General features: G+C 34.2%; 2 protein-coding genes across 4 annotated transcripts in view; both read left to right on the top strand.

Annotated features, from left to right (window-relative positions):
- Positions 1 to 19921, top strand: part of LOC128894290 (protein I'm not dead yet-like) — a 343319-nt gene that overhangs the window by 282945 nt on the left and 40453 nt on the right. The window lies entirely within an intron of this gene.
- LOC128894207 (uncharacterized) overlaps positions 1 to 19921 on the top strand; it is a 225066-nt gene that overhangs the window by 188854 nt on the left and 16291 nt on the right. For all 3 annotated transcript variants that reach the window (XM_054155793.1, XM_054155794.1, XM_054155796.1), the window contains one exon: positions 17701 to 17763. In XM_054155793.1, the coding sequence (XP_054011768.1) occupies positions 17701 to 17763 (63 nt within the window). The remainder of the gene's footprint in view (positions 1 to 17700; positions 17764 to 19921) is intronic.

The raw sequence follows: 19921 nt of genomic DNA on the forward strand, positions 1-19921 counted from the left end.
ATTTTGTTTGATTTAAAACGCAATAAAATTCCTGTGCAACATGGGTCTATTTTATGATCTGAATTCCTGTGCCGCAAACAGTTAATAGATTCGCGGTTCCTAATTGGAGAAACACATTGGAGAATTATCGGAGACAATTGCAAAATGCTGCTTCGTGCTCACCCCGCGCTTGATGCGCGCTGTCCCTTATTCGTCGATAACGATCGTCTCACGATCAACTGTCAACTTACGGAGACGCTCTGTCAGTTTAATGTGTCGCGTCGCATTCGCCAGTTTCTTTTCGTTCGTTTCGACCATCGAACAAACGAAAGAACGAAACATACAGACAATACGTGTACGACCCTGTGCGTTGAGCCTTATCGCCGTTGGTTATTTATAGAAATGTCGCTGTATCGATGCGAAAAAAAGAGCTTTCGCACGACAGCACAACGCGCGTCCCTTGGTACGACTTTTCGTGGTCTACTATCCATCGGTTTCAAAACTTCTCGGTCAAAATATCTCGCGAACCAGCGAGAATAAAACGCGAAGATAGCTCGATATCCAAATAGTGCAACCAAGTGGATTCGCGCTGTGTATCGTTTACAAAGATAGGGCAATAAGCGATAGGAGAAGGTAGAAGAAACGCCTTCGAACGCGACGCTACGCGCCGATACGCATGCGTGAGACGCTCTTCCCGACTCGGCCGGATTCGACAACACTCGGCTCCCGCGTTACGTTTGGACAACGAGAATCGCTGTTTGTCGAAAGGAAAAGCCGAACGGAAAAGTCGTTGCTCGGAACGTGGATGTTAAAAATAATCGATCGAATGAACGAATGACGTTTATACAGAGAGCGAGAGAGAGACGAAGAGGAAAGTCGAACGGAGGAACTGTGTTGCACTGGCTAAGATGTTGGAGAAAGAGAGAGAGTTGAAGTGCGTGGGTGGGGATGTGTACCGTGATGTCACGAGACGAAGGCGATTGACCAGCGAGGGGATGTTTTCAGGTCGGTTAGTAAGTTGTCGGTTTGGTCGGCGGGCTGGTAGCAGAGCAGTGACGTGGGAAGCCGGAAGGGGTGACTAGCTCGTCGCACACAGTGGGCAGAGGGGTGGGTGGGCTGGCAATCGTTACTCCCGTCTGCTAGTCCGTCTAGCAAACTAGCAACCCTCCAGTCGACCAAACGCGCCACCCCTACCAAAGCCGGTTGCATCACGGTCGATCATTCACCGCGAGAGTCTCATGACCCGTTGGAGAATATTACACGTTTATCGTACTTGACGAATTCTCTTATCCTAGTCGGCCCGGTTTTTATTATATCCCTCGAGCACGAACCAACGCCCACACCACCCCCATTCCCGGCGCCCTCTCTCGTCTTCTTTCTCCGCATCCACGCTTTCCCTTTCTGTTCGGCCCTTCCTTCCGCGCCTTCGTGCGTCTTCGACGACAGAAAGAAATATCGATCGCCGCGTTGCTTTCGCCGACGCAACTACGAAATTCTTGACACCATCTATAGTAGAGATGGGCAGAATTCTTATCTGCATCGTGATATCGAGTAACAGATAACAGATAAACAATTTTAAGGATAGAAAATGTTTTATTTGTCGGTGATCGGGAAGGGTTTTGCGGGCGTCAACAAAAACTCCAACAAATATATACAGTGGGTGTAGAAAGTACTCGTACCCTGATAAATTTTCAAAAAAACTATATAAAATTGTAATTTATTAACTTATTTTTAATAAACAATGACATTCTACACCGGGTGATTCACGAGAAACAGAACACCTAATTATCTCAGTTCGACTTAAAGATAGAAGAAAATGTTAGAGGAAAAAGTTGTACTGTTTAAGAGGGCAAATATGAGGATATAAAAGAAATTTCCGAATTTTGTAATTTTCAAGGTTTTTTGAAGGTCACCGATAATTTTCGGATTACATCCTATATTTTCAACATCATAAGTACTGTTCACTGATGAGGCTTAAGCTTAAGAAAGAATTCTTTCACAAACTATGGTCATATGGTCGTATTAATATTATTTTCTCAATAATTACGTGTATGCAAGTACAATGTGTAATTTTTTTCGAAGTAAAGGATATCACAGCAGAACATCTCGTAAGAAATATTTCGTAAACTGAATTAATAGAAAGACACGGTTACAATTCGCTATTGAGCATATTAACATTTATACAGATTATTATAGAGACTTATTCAAATATGAAAACATTGTTTATTTAATGAATACTGAATAGTAAACAGAGTTATACAAACTTTTTCTTTTTTAATTATTCAATATACAGATACTTTCTACACTCTCAGTATCTTGATACTTTACGGTATTAGCCTAGTCAATAAGAACATCGCTACTGTATTTCAATAATTTTTATAGATATGACTATTTCATAATTTGAATCTGCTGACTGAATATGCAAATTTCTAACCTTTTACATCTGCCTCTTGAAACAAAGTATTTTTTGTGTAGCTATAGTCATTGATCTTGGAACGGCCTTGAAATGATTTTGAGCTGTAAGTCAATGTATTCGTCTTACAAGCACCTGTTAGAAAATAAATAAAATTATACATCGTCCCATTCAAGAGAAACCTTCAGGTCAGTGACGTTGAAATCCTCTCGACTAAATATTCTTGGAATAATAAATAACGAGACATATCAACGTATTACAATTTATTTTTAACCGTTTCTTTTATCAAGCATTTAAATTTTTACTTGCTTCTTCGCAAAACATTGAATTCCTGTTTAACGAATAACGGATAAACAGTTTAATTTTGTACTCGTTATACAAAGGGATTAAAGTATTCTAGTTGATCTCGTAATTGCAGATAGTTTCGGCTTATAATTAGCGTCGCGACGTATCCATCGAATGAGATATCCGGTCCGAGTCGAATGCGTGATTTCGATGCAGCGTACACCCACGCAGCTAACGAACGTTTTTCGTGAACATAAACTACGGACATTCCAGGCGACATATTTCTAATTATACCTGGCATCGTTGCACACTGTCCGGATTACGTTACACTGCGACGATAGGCGTGCCGCGTTGAAACGTGCTCATCTACCGTGTGTTTTCAAAAACGATTTTAACATGAACGAATACTGTAAATTGAGATGAATAAAAATGAAATATCGAAACGTTACTTTTCCTGTTTTGTATCAGGGACTGGAGAAAGCTTTTTAAAGCGCAACTCAAATACTCAGAAATTTTTTTAAATATTATTTCATTTAGCAAAGTGTTCACTATTTATTTGTACAACTCTTTTCCATCGTTCTGCAAGCTTGTATATTCTTCTTTATAAAATTCTTGAGTTTTATTCATTAAAAATAAATTATTGCCGATTTGATGTCGGTATCATTTTTAAAGTTATCGTTTCCCAAAAAGTTACACATTGATAAAATTCGGTTGTAATCAGAAGGAGACAAATCTGAACTAAAGGAACTGAAGTAAAGCTTCCTATTTTATATCCTTTATGTTTTAGCTAGTCAAAGAAGTAACGCGATGTCGTATGTTCACGTGTAAAAGAAGTACATTTTTCATTTTTGTACTGTCTCAGTTTAAGATCATATACGCAACGAAAGACTAATACAATTGACAATATCATATCATGTATATCAACACCAAACGTCAAGCTTCTTGCTGATACCAACCTTGTGCACTACATTTTCAAATTACTTAATGAAATTCGGTTTCAATTCTTTACCAACCAAAAAACAGTTCAAACTTTTTCTGCTATTTAATATTATGTTCAATTGTAAGGTTACTTATAGTAGTTCATTTTGTGTCCTTCCAATAACATACGGTTGTATTGATCTTTACGTTTCGTTGATATGCTTTTTGATGAAAATTTCCTAATGTTTTTATTCACCTCCAACATCTAATCAATTATTTTTAGTTCCCCAATAAAATTTAATCGATTATTTAACATTCTTCTAAAGCAGTGCTTCTATTTACTCCGATTTACTAGACGATTAAAAACGCTCAAATACTGGGTCAATTTTAAAATAATAGTATCTTTGAAAGTTGCTCTTTTAAAGAAAACAAATGGGATTATATTCTCCTCTTTTTTATAAATTTTAAAACTGTACCCACTATAAAAATTATGCATTTGTTTAAAAAAATGACAAAAGAAATGGTAAAACAGTTTTTTTAACTATTAGTTCAAGAATTATAACTTTTTGGAAAAATTGAAGTATTGATTTTCATCGTTACAAAACACTTGTAAAATCTATAGTTTTCGAAAACTAAAGATTGGAACAAAGTCAAATTTGCACGAAATCTGAGATGCTCCTCCATTTAGTGTCTGATTTCCCGTGGAATGACTCTATCTAGTAATGGTGTTTTCCAAATACTTAATAGTCACGATATAAATAACGTTTCAGTATTTTTGCGCGAAATATAAAGGACGTAGCAGGAGTCCAAAGTGATCTATTTACCCCAATTTACGGGACTATATTTGAATCCTTGGCGAACGGTTCTAAATCGACGTTAGTATGACAATAGCGATCAGGACTTAAAGCTACGTAATTACTGGACGAGGTCCTTTTTTTCTTTAATGTTTTATGAAGGGCAAATGTTAACCCTTTGAAAATATATTTATTTTCCTATTATATGCTATAAAAAACGGGCACAAATTGAAATATTCAAATTAGAACATCGCACATGGAAATAAGTTGAAAATATTAAAAATGCGAATGACCATTCCACGACCGTCAGTTTCGTTAATTATAGAAGAAGTACTACTAATCTGATTTTCTAATGCTGTCCTATGTAGAAGAAAAGATTCAGGACAATTGCCTACATAAATTCTTGCATAGAGAGAGATTATACATTATAATTTATGAAATATTATAAATTATACATATGATTGCATAATACTGTAGATGCTAATTTGAATAGATAATAAGAGAATTCGATGACACGTAGTAAAAACGATGTCTTACAGTTGCACGTAAGATAAGTATTATTCGTTCCCGTTGAAATAGAGTATGAAAAAGCAGCGATAAAAAGTAACATAGAAACTCTGATGATATTGAAAAGAATGATCTTTGTTAGCCTTAGGGTGAAGATTACAAGAGCAAATACAAATGAAATAGCTGACGTAACCGTCGGATTACGCAACAATACACGAAGAGAATAGATTATGTTGATTTAATAAATTGAGTATAAAAATAAAAAGAATAAATAAGAATCTGTACAGTTTGTAAAATTGTATTTGATGCTTTATCTTGGCTCACTGCAAAAAAAAAGGTTGATTATCACTGACCTATATCATTAACAGTGACTTTGCAAATATTATGTTTCAAGTAAAATTTGGAAAAAAGTGAAAGTTTATTTATACGAAATCATGCCATCTTTTTAAAGGACAAACCAAATTTTTCTTATAGGCTTTTAAACAGTCGTTATATTGAAGAGGTAACAAATAAGATCTTAAGATCTCCTTTTAGATAGGGGACCAGAGTTGGAGCTTGGATGATTGGTTCATCCCTGGGAGAACCGTTACATCGCGAAACGGCGAGGTTCAAAGCGCGCTTTGCACTGTCACACGTTTGACGCAACGCTAACAACGTAATCCTACTCTTCGCGTCGCGCGATAGCGACGGTGTAGCATTACGCTTCGTTCGCTACCTGTTTCGTTCGCCGTTCCCAACGTATGTATATTTCTAGGTAAAACGTTCAACGCTCGGATAATCTCGTCACCTTAACCCAGTGATTCTTTTTTAACCTTTTCCAGTCAGGTGTCGCCTCTGAGGGGACATAGTAAGGGGACATCATAAGTCCAATGAACTATGTTATTTTTATTAGCCCATTACAGAGAATAAAGTAACGAATAAAGTAATCTTGCTTTCGATTTATAAGCACTGTTTGGGATAAATCCATATTCGCGCTACAAAACATGGATCAAATTGACCAATGTACATCAAACTTCTTTCTAAAATCACTCGAGTACTAACACTAGGTTTACGGAGCACGGTCATTTTGACCCATTCCAAATTTCACAAGGTTTTCACAAAAATCATTTCCTCTTTTCGGTAACCACTTATGCTGACTTTTATCCATATGAAGACACAAGCATATATTATCATATACAGGGTGTCCTACGCAACTGGAACAGGCTGAACCTCCTAAACGGTTGAGAGTAGAAAAAAGATGCTATAAATGAAAGTTCAGTGGTTTTAGATGGTGCATAAGATACAACTAATTTTATGCACTTTTGTGCATCGGTGCATCAGAAAAATGCAACTGCAATGTTTTTTTAAATGAAAATCTATATTTTTGACGACACAGATCGATGCGGTTTCTTGTGCTCTACAAAAAAAGTATTAACATACTTATGTATACCCTAAACTTGTTCGTTAGGAAGTATCCGTAACTATTTCTGTCCCTCAGCAAGTACCTACGTTACAACAAGTGTTCGAACGATGTATCACTTATTTTGTATGATAAAAAAAATTGTTGCAGATAGAAAATGTTTGCAGTATATGCTGACGTATTTGTTGTTTTTTTCATGTAAAAAATATTCGAATTATGCGATGTTTGATATCACTTTTATCGGAAAAACATAAGGAATCTATTGATACTATTTTCGCGACAATCTGATAAAAAATATAAACATTTTATGTACAGCAGTACATTTTACAACTGACTGCCCGTATCTGTTGTTTTCCATCGGGCGCCTCCCTGGGTTCGCTCAAAGGTCACGTGTCGAATGAGCGATCGATTCATCAATTTTTCAGAATTCTTTATTCTTCATCGTATCAACGTGTGAACGTGATACCATTGGATTCTTGGTGTTCTACCGATTAAAATGATATCTCACATTTATAAGAAATTTGAACGTGCAAGAAACTACAAAATGCAAACAATATACAATAATATAAAAAAGATTGAAAGTAAAGTTCACGTTATAATATTTGCAGAATAAAATAAATTCCTATTTAGGTTCAATTTTTGTAGACACGTTCGCGAAGATTTTATTTTGCATATAGATCCGCAGTCTATTAATTATTGTCCAAATTATGTCGTGTGTGGTTTCATTTTCATCGCAAAAACATCAGGAATCGATTGAAGTTATTTCTGCAAAGTTCTGATTAAAATTACGGAGGTTGGTATTTTCATTTCTTAATGGCTGGTTTATCCCCGTACGGTCAGTCGCGTGCTGTCGGTCGTATGACGTGTTGTACAACCTGTTGTACAACAGATCGTATCGTGTATGGGGCGTTTGAACTAATATTTCCAGCAATATCGGTACGACTCTCAAAAATAGCCTTGCTTCGCGAGTATGTCCCAAACTTTCGTTGGTCTTGCCGTAGTTGTTCCTTCGCGTTGGACAGAACATGTATGAACCATATTTGAAGTTTAGAATTGACGCAATACGAATACTCTTGTGACCCATTGTAGACGTGGTCGCAGCCGCGAAACTCGAGAACTTTATTGAGCATTGCAGTCAACTCTTGAAAATTGAGAAGAAGCACCTCGCGGGATCAACGACTTGGATGAACTTGTTAGTCGTCGCGAACGAATCTGTCTCGTGTTTCTTTGAGTCAGTTGTCTATCGGTCGATGCCTGTGTTCGATAATCGATGGCCTCGTTCCTCGAGTTAGAGTTTCACTTTCATGGTTACGAACGAAAAGGTCTTCGCGTGATCCACGGGAAACGATGAGCTCGTGACGCGCATACGTGAAACGTATCACGAATGCATTGTCTTCTGCGTCCGAAAAGCGTTTCATAATGTTAAAAAGAAAGCATCGAATGTCTATGATCTGCTTTGTTTCCTTTCATATTCAAGAGCAGGAGAAAGTGGGTTAAGATGACGAACGTAAAACGGCTGTGAAACTGATTTTCGTTTAATTAGCAGAACCCATACATCGTTAAACGAAACAATTATTATTTAATGTTATGTAGTATTTCTTTTATTAACATAAACGTACACAGTTTGGCGATTTTTAATATAATTTCTTTCTGTGTTTATTTAGTGACATTTGTGGCACCTAAAAGTAAGGTCACAATATAATGTAACATATCATAAAGTACGCCTTTTTCTCCGTAAATTACTATAAGGGTTTTCATTTTGTCTATTGATATTACGATTGTTTATTCAAAGTGTAGCTAGCGTAACCGTACGGGGTAAGATAATTCGGGTAAGTTGACAAATTCGTTATCTTGCTCCATTGTCAAATATTATGAAACTCCAAGCGGATATTGTTTCTTTCCTTTTTTTAGCATGCCAAAAACGAACATAAAAAAAAGGAATAGACGTATGTAGGATAGACATACCATTACCAAAGCCATACGTGATTGCTTAAATTTCTTGGAATACTGTTATTAAAGTTGCGACTTTGTAAAACTCAATTTATAAATTCAGAAAATACGGCATTCAATCTTTCGATCCATTTATATTTTAATAAAACGATTTTATAACGGCCAAGACAATAAAGAGAGTCTAGAATGCGAATATTATTTTTCAGACAGCGATACGTCATTCATCGATTTAAAAAGAAGCCAGGAAAAAGTAAAAGTCGAAAAATAGGCGAACAGTTTTGGAAAATTATTTGTATAAAGACTTTCTCTACGATTATGCAATTAATTACCTATCTTGACTGATTTGTATTTAAGAAGGAATATTTTATTTTATCGAAATAAATTACGAGTTTGAACGCAACTTTGGTATTGAACCTATAAGTAATTGTTTTAGATAACGTCATCAACTTACCCGACATTCTTATACAGTATGCGTTAAATCCATAACAAACTATCACAGAAGCTATACAGGGTGAGTCGCTTGTGACTTCTCCGTAAAATATTTCGCTTGTCGTGTAATGGCTTCAACGTCGTTGTTTTATTTAAAAAATTTCAATAAAAATCATTTTTTCTATTACTCAATACTAGCTGCACCCCGCGGTTTCACCAGTGTGGAATAATATTCTTATTGACGTAGATGCAATAATTACTGCAGTGTTTATGTAAGTAGAGATAGATTTTTAAATATAAATGTTAATGACGAATTCGGATGTGTGACGAATTACCTATAATTCATTTTTCCAAATTATTTTCATTTTTCATTATCTTATTCATTATTCCAGATGATAAAATGATTCTTTCTTATAAAGATTAATATATTCTACCTAATAAGTACCCTTAAAGTTCACCTTATAATTTTCAAATCATTTTTAACATAAAAAACGTTATTGTAGATTAAATATAAAAGTTAGGTATATCATCTGGCTGACTTTTTTTTTTAGATCTATTGATAACCAATATTTGTGTATTACATTATTTTCATATATATCCAACCATTTGGTCAGCGTACGCCGATGAAATAGCAAAGCAATGCTTTTCTTCCGATTTACAAATTTTGAGATTTTAAATCGAAAACATATTTTTATCAAAATAAAACATAGCCTGTGTTACTTAGGGATAGTGTAGCTTTCTATATAATATTATCTATATAATTCTATATAATCTATATTTCTAGATTACATTAGATTAGATTCTATATAATTTTATAATATTATTATTATTAATAATTTTTTTGTTGGGGTAGGGGTGAACAAATGAAAATTTTTGTTGGACAAACGTGGATAATTCGCGTATAATCAAACTTCAATAAAAAAAAACGTAAACAAGATTTGCATGGATGTGCTGAATAAAATTAATTTTTTAATAACTTTCTTTTTGGGGGAAGGTGGACAAATGAAAATTTTTGTTCGACAAACGTGGACAAATCGTGAACAAACGAATGCAATTCGATTTTTATAAAAATTTACATTTCGGGGTGCTAACTTCACGAAGCTCCTGTAGATATATGCAACAAACACCAGTAAATCGATTTTACATTAAGTCAATTACTTGCGAAAAAATTGTTGAATATAGTTATGACTTTCACGCGTCCAAGGAGGCTTTACCTTAAATCATTCAGATGTATTCAGACCTGCCCTAATGCCACGTATCGAAAATTAGTATTAACTTTCCAGACAACCTGATGTAATATTGGACGACAATAATGCTGATTATTGCGGTCCCGTTACCATTGGAAAGTACATGCATCGGTTGTTCCAGGAACTTATTGATTTATACGAGGGTGAACAATCATCCCCCAGCAACGAACGTCGGAGTACACGTGTCATTGTTCTCGACCGGTCGTGCTATCTTCAACCCCTAGTGCAGCATGTGCGAGCTTGCTTTGCAAAATCGTAACCGATTCCGTTCGTTGGCAGCCAATCTTCGTCGTTGGCACATTTTCTATTCGATTCTAGCATTTCGTTTCATCCACTTGCGAATAGTACCCAATGATACATTTGGCTGAACGACGACTTGTTCTTTTACGATTTAGAGATTGGATCGATCTCTTTCTCGTAGATCGCTACGAAGAGAACGTAATGGTTATTGTACAGCGACTTTGAATAGGAAGTCTACAATGTAACGTGACAGTATTAACACGGTTTTGAACCAAATATTTAACCCTTTGCACTCGGATGTCCCCTCTGAGGGACAGAGTGTATATCTCTGGCAAATCACTCGAATGTTCCCATTCAGGACACGTAAAATCTCTGTTAGCGATTGCACATTAAAGTTTTCCATTCGAATAACACGCAGAAGCAAAACAAACTATGATGCATTTATACTGAGATGTGTGTAAAATAAAATAAGTGCGAGTACACTTTGTATGAAATTTAGCTTAAATTTAGCTTAAAAGAGACTTTCTTAGATCGTTTCATACTTCACGTTAGAAAAATATGAAATATACAATTATGAGTTTTTGTCAGAAATATATTTGAAAAATATGAAATATATAATTATGAGTTTTTGTCAGAAATATATATGTGACTCTCGGTCCCCACTGTTTGACGAGGTAATCGTCTGGCAAGAATGTGGAGCATTTAGGTTTAATTCCTTTGGAACTCGAGGTGTCGGTAAAAAAAAAATGATTGTCGGTGAGGTAAAAATGACCCGATTTTCTAATTTCAAATTAGTTCACGATTACTAGTAATATAGAAAACATAGAAAAAATGTACCGTACGTTGAATATATTCTGCAATTAATATAATAATATTGTTATTTTATTTTGCATAAGTGCACATACGTTTTAGTTACGTTTAGTATGTATTTGTTATATTAGTTTCTATCATAATTGCTTAAAATTCGCAGTGTAATGATCACGAATTGGGTTACATGTTCAGCGTGAATCTAAATTTAGCATTTGTGAGTGAATTTTAATTACAAGGGTGCGAAATCATATAACTTGAGTATAACACGTAATGTACTTGTCTTACATTTGTTCGTACTGTTACGCCGGGGAGTGGTGGTACATCGAGGAGTAGACATCTTAAATAATCAAGACGTCTTTTATAAAAGAACCAAGAACATAGAATGTTTATTAACTATAAGAATAACTCAATCGGTAAAACACGTCGGTACGGTAGCAAGTCTAGCGACGTTCTCCCATTCAAAAGTTGCCGGTTCTCTTGGTAACCGGAACATCCCGACGATCCGCTTCCGCTCGCTCTTCAGAGCGCACTTCAGATTGTCGCAGCATCTTCACGTTGCCGCACAGTGGTCCGGATCGAGAAATTTAGTGACATTTGCTTATAACTTTTGAACCATACTAGACATTACAATACAATACAATAACATTACAATAATAATTGTAATATATTAACAACAAAAATATTACAAAATTAATTTTTGTTTGTACCCTGTTATTTATTTTTCATACATACATGAAACTATATCATTTTTCTTTATCTTATAATAAATAATAATTTCTTTATTTTTTCAATATTTGATTTTATTTGCATAGATACCAATAAAATTAAATGAATGGTAAGTACAGATATTATACATGATAAAATCCATCACATCAATAATAAAATAGAATATATACCATGGCTTTGTCGCCCAATAAAATACGAATTTGTTAAAGAAACCCAGCAAGTTATAGATGACATAACAAATACCATTAATCATGAAATAGTAAATCTAAAGCCGGTTAAAATAAATAATGTACAAATAGAATATGTAATGCTCTTTACAATGGTGGATAATAAAATTTTCAGTGGCCTTACTAATACAAAATCTGCAATGCGTTGTTATGTTTGTAAGGCTAATTCAACCGAAATGAATGATTTAGATCTGGTAAATTCAAAAGTGTGCGATGTTAACAATTATTTATTTGGCCTTTCTACTCTCCATGCATGGATCAGGTGTTTTGAATGCCTTTTACACGTTTCGTACAACATACCCTTTCAACAGTGGACACCCAATTTACACCATTTTTCGTTACGTTTGAAAAATTTGTCCTGTATATAACGAGATTGCACCCATTTCTGTTTTAAATTAGAAACAAACTTTTTCAAATTTGTTTTTAACAAATTTGATGTTTCTAATGGCATATTCATTTCTTTACGTACTTTCTCATATAAAAATAAATAGTCATTTAAATCTTTGGACGAATTTCTTAACGTCATAAATAATTCTAAATTTGTACGAAAAGCGTCCATTCTTATTAAATAACAAATGCCTGAATAAGAAAAGAAGAAGTTTTAAACACAAAAAGTACCACACGTAACAAATGTCCAAGTATTTAAGTAGGTACTTACCAAATATAAGTGAAATATATAACAGAAACTTAATCACTAATCACTTCACTAAACAATAATTAAACTACAGTAAATAATGTAAAAGAAAAAAACTATATCGAGATAAACATTAAATAAAAACTATGCAATGCAAAATTTTAACAATAAGAAAAAAAGATAGAATATAACGCTCAAAAAAATGTCACTGTTCACGCTGGTAAGGCTTCGGATCAACTGAATGCAGATCGAAAGAGAAACGCCTAGGCGAACTCTTATCTGTACCATAGCATAAACATTTGAAGTGTTTCAATCTGAAGAATTTTGTATTGCATTGTGGTGACTGAAACATGACCGCGGCCATTTAGCGCTGATAGATTGTGAACTTGTGAAGTAGGACGAAGTAGGAAATAATTCTTGCATAATTATATAGGAGAGAAAATATGTTGAAAATATTCGATGTTGTAGAATTTTATGATCTCTTAAGACTCATAAGATACTCCTTGCCAATTACTAATAACTTTAAGAATTTTCTTTATTACATTCAACGTAACATTTGTAATACATTATGTACAGTAACTTTTTAAGTGACACTGCTAATTTGTAATTTAACGATATACCTTTCATTTAAAAACAAATTGAAGAAAAAATATTGAAAAGAATCATTAGGGCACCTTAAACAAAACAGGTAATTTTTTCTGCGAAGAAAGTTGTTTTCAAAACTTTCAACTTTAATTGTCTCTTACACTCGCGGCTTTTATTCAATTTTATTAAATTTTCATTTCTGAGATTACCAGACATTTACAAAGTAATATACATTCATCATACATCTATGTGAGGCAACTTCGCAATATTGCGGCATCTTCATGCCGCCACAACAGTACTTTACACTCATTCAACTTTTGCGTTTATTGCTTCAGATTTGCTTAGATATCTCTCTTCGTGATTCTCCCATTAGGGATACCAATGGTCTGTTATCCTTAATGTATTATGCAGGGGCCCACTGGTCCTCCTACAGCTCGAGTACCTCGGGACTGCTAAACCCGTACTGTAGTTAGAATCAAACATAGCTACAACCCCTGAGGACTTGCTTGGCATTCGTGGTAATAGAATCCATTTGAATGAAAAGTTGCATATTATTGTCATAGGAGTTAACTCTTTCGATCCTAGTGGAAGATATACATATGTCCCAGAGAATATATCTGGTTACCGTTAGCTAAATTACAATTGAGACTCACAGGAATATATTATATGTTTAAAAAAAATGAAAATCATTCGCGCTGTGTCAAATTGTCTCTTCTTATCTGGCTGCGGCCTTTGATTTATAGCCAACCCTAATTTAACCCTTTGCACTCGAGGCCTTTTTTTCTGGTCACTACCAGCAACTCGAGATGTTTCTTAGCATTCTATTGCCATGAATTCTAAGCTATCTAGATTTGAGAATAAGGTCACCTTATTTTATTGACACTTCGAGCTCCAAAGAAATTAACCCCAAAGAAACATTAGGTATTGTAGATTTGTTGCGTGAAACGTAATGGTGACTGAGACTCACCTCTCGAGTGGAAAGGGTTAATACAATTAATTTCTAAACAAAAAGATGAATAGAATTCAAATAGAAAACAGCCAAGTTAAAAGAAAGATTGTAAGGCCTGTTATCGATAACAGAATTCCATTCAAAGACCCTCAAGACTTTGAAAATGAGATCTCTAATTTGAGATTTAAGAATCAAGTCACCTTTGCCTCGACAAAGGATCATTTTATTGACACTTGTCAATAATATTCCGAAGAAATTAAACCTAAAGGAAACCTAGTGGTGATTGAAAATCACCTCTCGAGTGCAAAGGGTTTGTTAGATTCCGATTTATTTCAAAGTTCGGTTTCTAATACAATTCGGTACTTGGAAATTATGTAGATTACCGTTACGTTTCTACTTCTGTTGTAATATATTACGAAGAAGCTCGCGAGAGCAGTTTTGGTGTGCCTTTTAAACGTTTGTGTTTTTGGATTCAGAAGGACGGTGGAAATAAGGGGAAGGACCAATGAAAAACGTAGGATGTTAAGGATTTGGCCGTGTTATTCGGAGTTAGTGAGTAAGGGTACAAGGGTCGAATGCGTAGTTGGTGTATGGACGCATGACTAGGTTTGAAACTTAAAAATATTTACTTATCCCATGAAAATAAAACTACTGACTAACCTAAAATAATGAAGATTAGATGGTACAGTACAGAAGATACGGATTAACCTAAACGATATCCAATAGGTTAATACGCGACAAAGTGTCTCGAGTTGCTGATAGGCTTCAGCGAAAAAGGCCTCGAGCGTTAATTGACTGATTACTTTTTTCGCTACTGCCGATTAAAAATCGTATCTTTTTTTGGCCCTTCACCCTGTCCTAACCTCTTAAGTAGATCGCTATATTTATTCCACCACCTACACGTATTTATTTGCCATTCCCCAACCAAGTGCCTAAAAGCGAACACGTTTCGTTTGAGACCCCAACGTTGAGTTCGCAACGTCGAAGATATTAAAAAGCAAACGAAGTAGACGATTCCTAGAGAAACTTTAAAACTTTGTTCGTTAAGAGTGCGAGTTCTGTCATTCCATGCTATGCCATGCCAGCCAGTGAAACGAGATTGGGGTTATTAATATCTTTCTAGAAATAGAGTCGCGAACGTGGAAGTCACTGGTGGCGGAATAAACTCGACGGGAATATAATAAAGGTCTTTGGCGAAGTTTATAGCCGCGACCGATCTTGAGCGAAGGATAAAAGTTATCGTTGGGCTCTTTGCTATTGCACGTGCCAGAGTTTTTTCAGCGTTACTTCTTTCCATCTGTTTCTCGCCGTTTACGCAAACCGGCACTTTAAGCTTGCTCTTCTTTCTTGTACGAGCTCGTTTACATCTTTTCATCTTTGATGTGTCGCGGTTGAAAACGAGAACTTTGCTCGTTAAACTGTTGTCTGCCGAATGATCGAGTCCTGGTCCAAACGGAGACATTGATATGACGATAATCTCTGCACGTATCTACATTTAATGTGAATTGTTTTCTGTTTTGAAGTTGATTATTTCGTGTCACACTTTTATCTACGTACAGTGCGGGACAAAATTTCATTTTTATCTAAACCTTTTTCTTCATCCCACTTTAGAAATAAATTGAGAAAGCTTAGATTTTAATACTTTGATATATATTTATCGTTTACATTTCTTTTCATAATCTTTGTAAAGTATACACCAGCAAATACGAGTTTAATTACGCTTACATGAAGTAAGAGGTACGATATACAGGGAGATCCACGCAACTTGCAACTTGATTAACTACTAAAGTATGTAACTAAAAGTATGTAACTTAAAGTAAAGTAACTTCTAAAGTATCTAAAAATCATTTTATACAAGAGTTGTATAAGAGGTACATTATAAAGTATGTTCCTTTTATAGGTGGAGACCTTTTTAGATATTTCAAAGTCATCTTTTGTATTTTAAATCAAATGCTTTAGTTTTGTAGTGAATATTAGCTCATCCTTTAAGTAATGTCGTCCCTTACGTATTTATCGATATTTCGGTTTATGTCTCTGAAAGAATGCTCTCTTGGCAGTGTACAGTGTGCGATCAAAGCAGATAAATCGATATTTTTCATTTATATTATAAATTCAATTTTAAAATGAGGGGCAGCAAAAACCATTTTTCGATTGGATTGTTAATGGCGACGAAAAAGTGAGATTTATACAATTCAAACTACAATGTCTACAATGGTTATCACTTTTTTAATCACTTTTACCATACCCTAAAGAGAATCATTTTTGAAAGATTTTATTGTGTCTGTCGTAGAATATCAAGTGAATCATTCATTTTGAACTTTTAAATTAAAATCAGACAATATTTGCAGATATCTATAGGTAACAATTTAATTACCTACAAGCAGAGCTATATCGGAAAAAGCAATCATCATTGATGAATTGCAGAGAATTGTTTGTCGTCTACACAACAAGGATAACGATAACAAAAAATATAACCGAAATCTTTTATCACATCCAGCATACATTTTGGATCTTGCACTAAATGAATACCACCTATTTTGATCGCTGCAACGTTTTTTATGTTTGAAAATCATTTACAAATAGTATGGGTGCATATCTGAAAAATGTCACACTGACGCAACGCTCGACAATAAAGTTGTTAAAATAAAATAAATCGCAAAAGTGATTTCGCATGTCTCTTTCCTGTATCGATTTTCAATCACCTAATTTTTACACTCATCATGAAATCTGTAGATTTTAACCAGAAAAGATTGAATGAAATTGAACACGTAAAATCAATGCTGGATGAGTTTTTTAATTAAAAATTTCGAAAATTTTAGTAGTAGATGGAAAAGAGTTATAGAAATAGGATCGATAATACGTTTGTGATTGAATTAATCATACGTTTTAATATTTTTTATCGATAGTTAGCGGTTCGGCAAATGACATTACTTATAGGATGCCCTAACGTAAAATTCTGAGTGAAAAAGTATTGGCCTTTATTGAACCTAACAGTTAACCAATAGTTGCGCTTCGTTTCACGACAATTTACTTAACGTAATATCGCCAACATCGCAAGCATCTATAGTGATCGTAATTCTGTACCGAATTTACCCACCATCGGTATTTGAACTCAATTATTGGCAACGTATATTGCGTGCAAGTTACGTGGACCACCCTGCACACGGTGTGTAAAATATTTACGTCCTTACTTGTACATCTAAGTATAAACAAAAATTTTAGATGGACTATAATTTTATCCCGCACTGCGATCACTGTTTACTCTAGCAATTGTGACTGACTTTCGCAAAATTAATCGCAATGTAATCACTGGCCAACACCGAAACGGTGTTTGCTACTACGTGCAGCATGGCCGTTATCCGGTTCGCAGCAATTCGATTTTTTATTTGGCAACATCCCAAAAGGAACTGTTGCGTTAAAGCAGACTCGATAGTTCTACCTTGCATATCGTACGGCCGCCTTTGATTGTTTACTTTTATTGCATTTGTTATTTTTCTCGGTTATTTGCTGGCTTCTTTCGTTCAAACGTTTTCGCCGCTTTAACGTGATAAAGCCTGATTCGAAGGTACGAATGATCGCAAATCGATTTTTTTGTTCGACTGTTTCAGGAAGCGGAAGCAAGGATGGTAAAAGTGGCAAGGACAACGCGTCGCCGTGTGGCCCTTACGCTGGTAAGTTCATTTTTATCCGTAGCTTCCGATTTCACCAATTATTTTAAAACACCCGAGGTTTTCTATTATTATTTTCTATTATTAATTTTTCTATTAATTGAACTTAACGATGGACAAGCTCTTTGGTAGACAAAATAAGATTATTTTAAAACAACCCAGATTTTCTATTATCGTCTTCTATTATTAATTTTTTTATTAATTAAATATAACGGATGTCAACTTCTTGGATAGACAAAAAAAAATTATTTTAAAACAACCGAGATTTTCTATTATCGTCTTCTCTTGTGGGTTTTGTTATTAATTTAATATAACGGGTGTCAACCTCTTTGGTACACACTATTGAATTCAACTTGAACGGCTCCGATAGTTTTCGATATTACATATTGGAGAGATTTGCGTCGCGATTCGTAATTATTTTTGAAAAGGAACTTTTGCAGTGACTTGGTGATGATTTGGGCTGCTTTCAATGGTTTCGGCAAGGTCGATCTCACTGTAATATCTCACAAAATGGACAGTGGCGATTACCAAGCCGTTCTGAAAACGCACTTAAAACATTCGGAACTATAAATCTCGTGAGAATCCGCGATAGTGCGGTAATTAAAGTGGCAATCCCTAAATTGAGGGGTTATTATCGTACGCGCGCGAAAACGAGATTATTTTAAAAAAATTTCATTTCACATAACAAATATTTGTGGAATGTCAACGTTGTTATAGATGATAGCGGACATGTTAGACTAATAAACCAAATTTTTCTTGTTTATTTTTAATAACCCATTATTATTATGATACGTGCGAGAGAATAAAAGGATTTATTAAAGAATTATTATTTTACGTAACAAATAATTCTGTAATGTCATCTTTTTTACATATAATGCTAGACATGATAAACTGATAAACATCATTATAACGAAACTTCACCATCATATCGTTTAAATTAATAACATAAACAAATATTCCTTTGTGCTACAATAGAGATCCCATTTTATTCTGCAATTTACATACAAACAATTTTTTGTATCATCAATAGTTGTTGAAATAACTGTCACACTTTAACGTGGACACTCTGTATACAGTCATCCCCGTAAATATGCGTACCTCCATATGTCTGTTGAAGAAATTTGTCTAAACTAAATGACAGGTATCATGTTTTCAAATAAACGTTTCATTTTAAATATTTACGTGAATAAACTTTATACTTGTACAGTGGGTATAGAATATATTCATACATTAATCAATTTCCCAAAAAACTTTTATGTGAAATTGTATTATTAACTCCTTTTTTTTATAATTAATTATATTCTACATATTCTCGGAAATCTCTAGAATATAGTTCAAACAACAATTACTAGTTTATATAATTTGCGAAATTAACAAGAAAATACGAAAAATTGGTAAAAATATAGAAGCAATAAGTATTCGCACGGTTCTTATGACGAACAATTTACAGTAGAATTTGTAACATAAGCACATCAGTTTATTGCTTCCTGGGAATTATAAAACATTAAATTTCCAGTAAAAAAGACTTAAAAAATGTTCTAATAAAGGAATGAAAGAAAATTCCACCCCGAATATCATCGACATTTATGATAGTTAATTTAATAGTTAGTTGAGTTGTAGTAATTATAAAATCAAAAGGAAATCCCACAAAGTATTAATTATTTATAAATAATATAAATTTCGTTTTTTTTTAATGAAGTTTTAAAAATTTAACACTTGTACGAATACTTTTTGCTTTTGTATTTCTATCGATTTATTGTTTTTTCTTGTTGATTTCTCACTTATACAAAATACCTAATCTTTTCGTAGTGTATCTATTCTAGAGATTTCCAAGAATATGTAGAATATCATTGTTTATCAAAAAAGAAGTTAATAAATCACAATTTCATATAGTTTACGGAAATTGATCGGTGTACGAATATTTTCTACACCCACTGTATATATTTACAATGAAAATTTGAATTTGGGCAAATTTCTTCAATAGATATAGAAGGTACGAATACTTATTGAACTGTTTGTAGATTCATTGTAATAGAGATCAGATTGAGGGTTTAGAAAGTTGATAATTTAACGTACCAAAATTACAAGTAACTATTCATACTTGAGCCACAGCTATAAATGTTTAAATGAAAACCGCAGAATTAATTTCTACACCTAATAT

Source organism: Hylaeus anthracinus, unplaced genomic scaffold, assembly GCF_026225885.1.
Source record: "Hylaeus anthracinus isolate JK02 unplaced genomic scaffold, UHH_iyHylAnth1.0_haploid 3, whole genome shotgun sequence".
Lineage (NCBI taxonomy): Eukaryota > Metazoa > Arthropoda > Insecta > Hymenoptera > Colletidae > Hylaeus > Hylaeus anthracinus.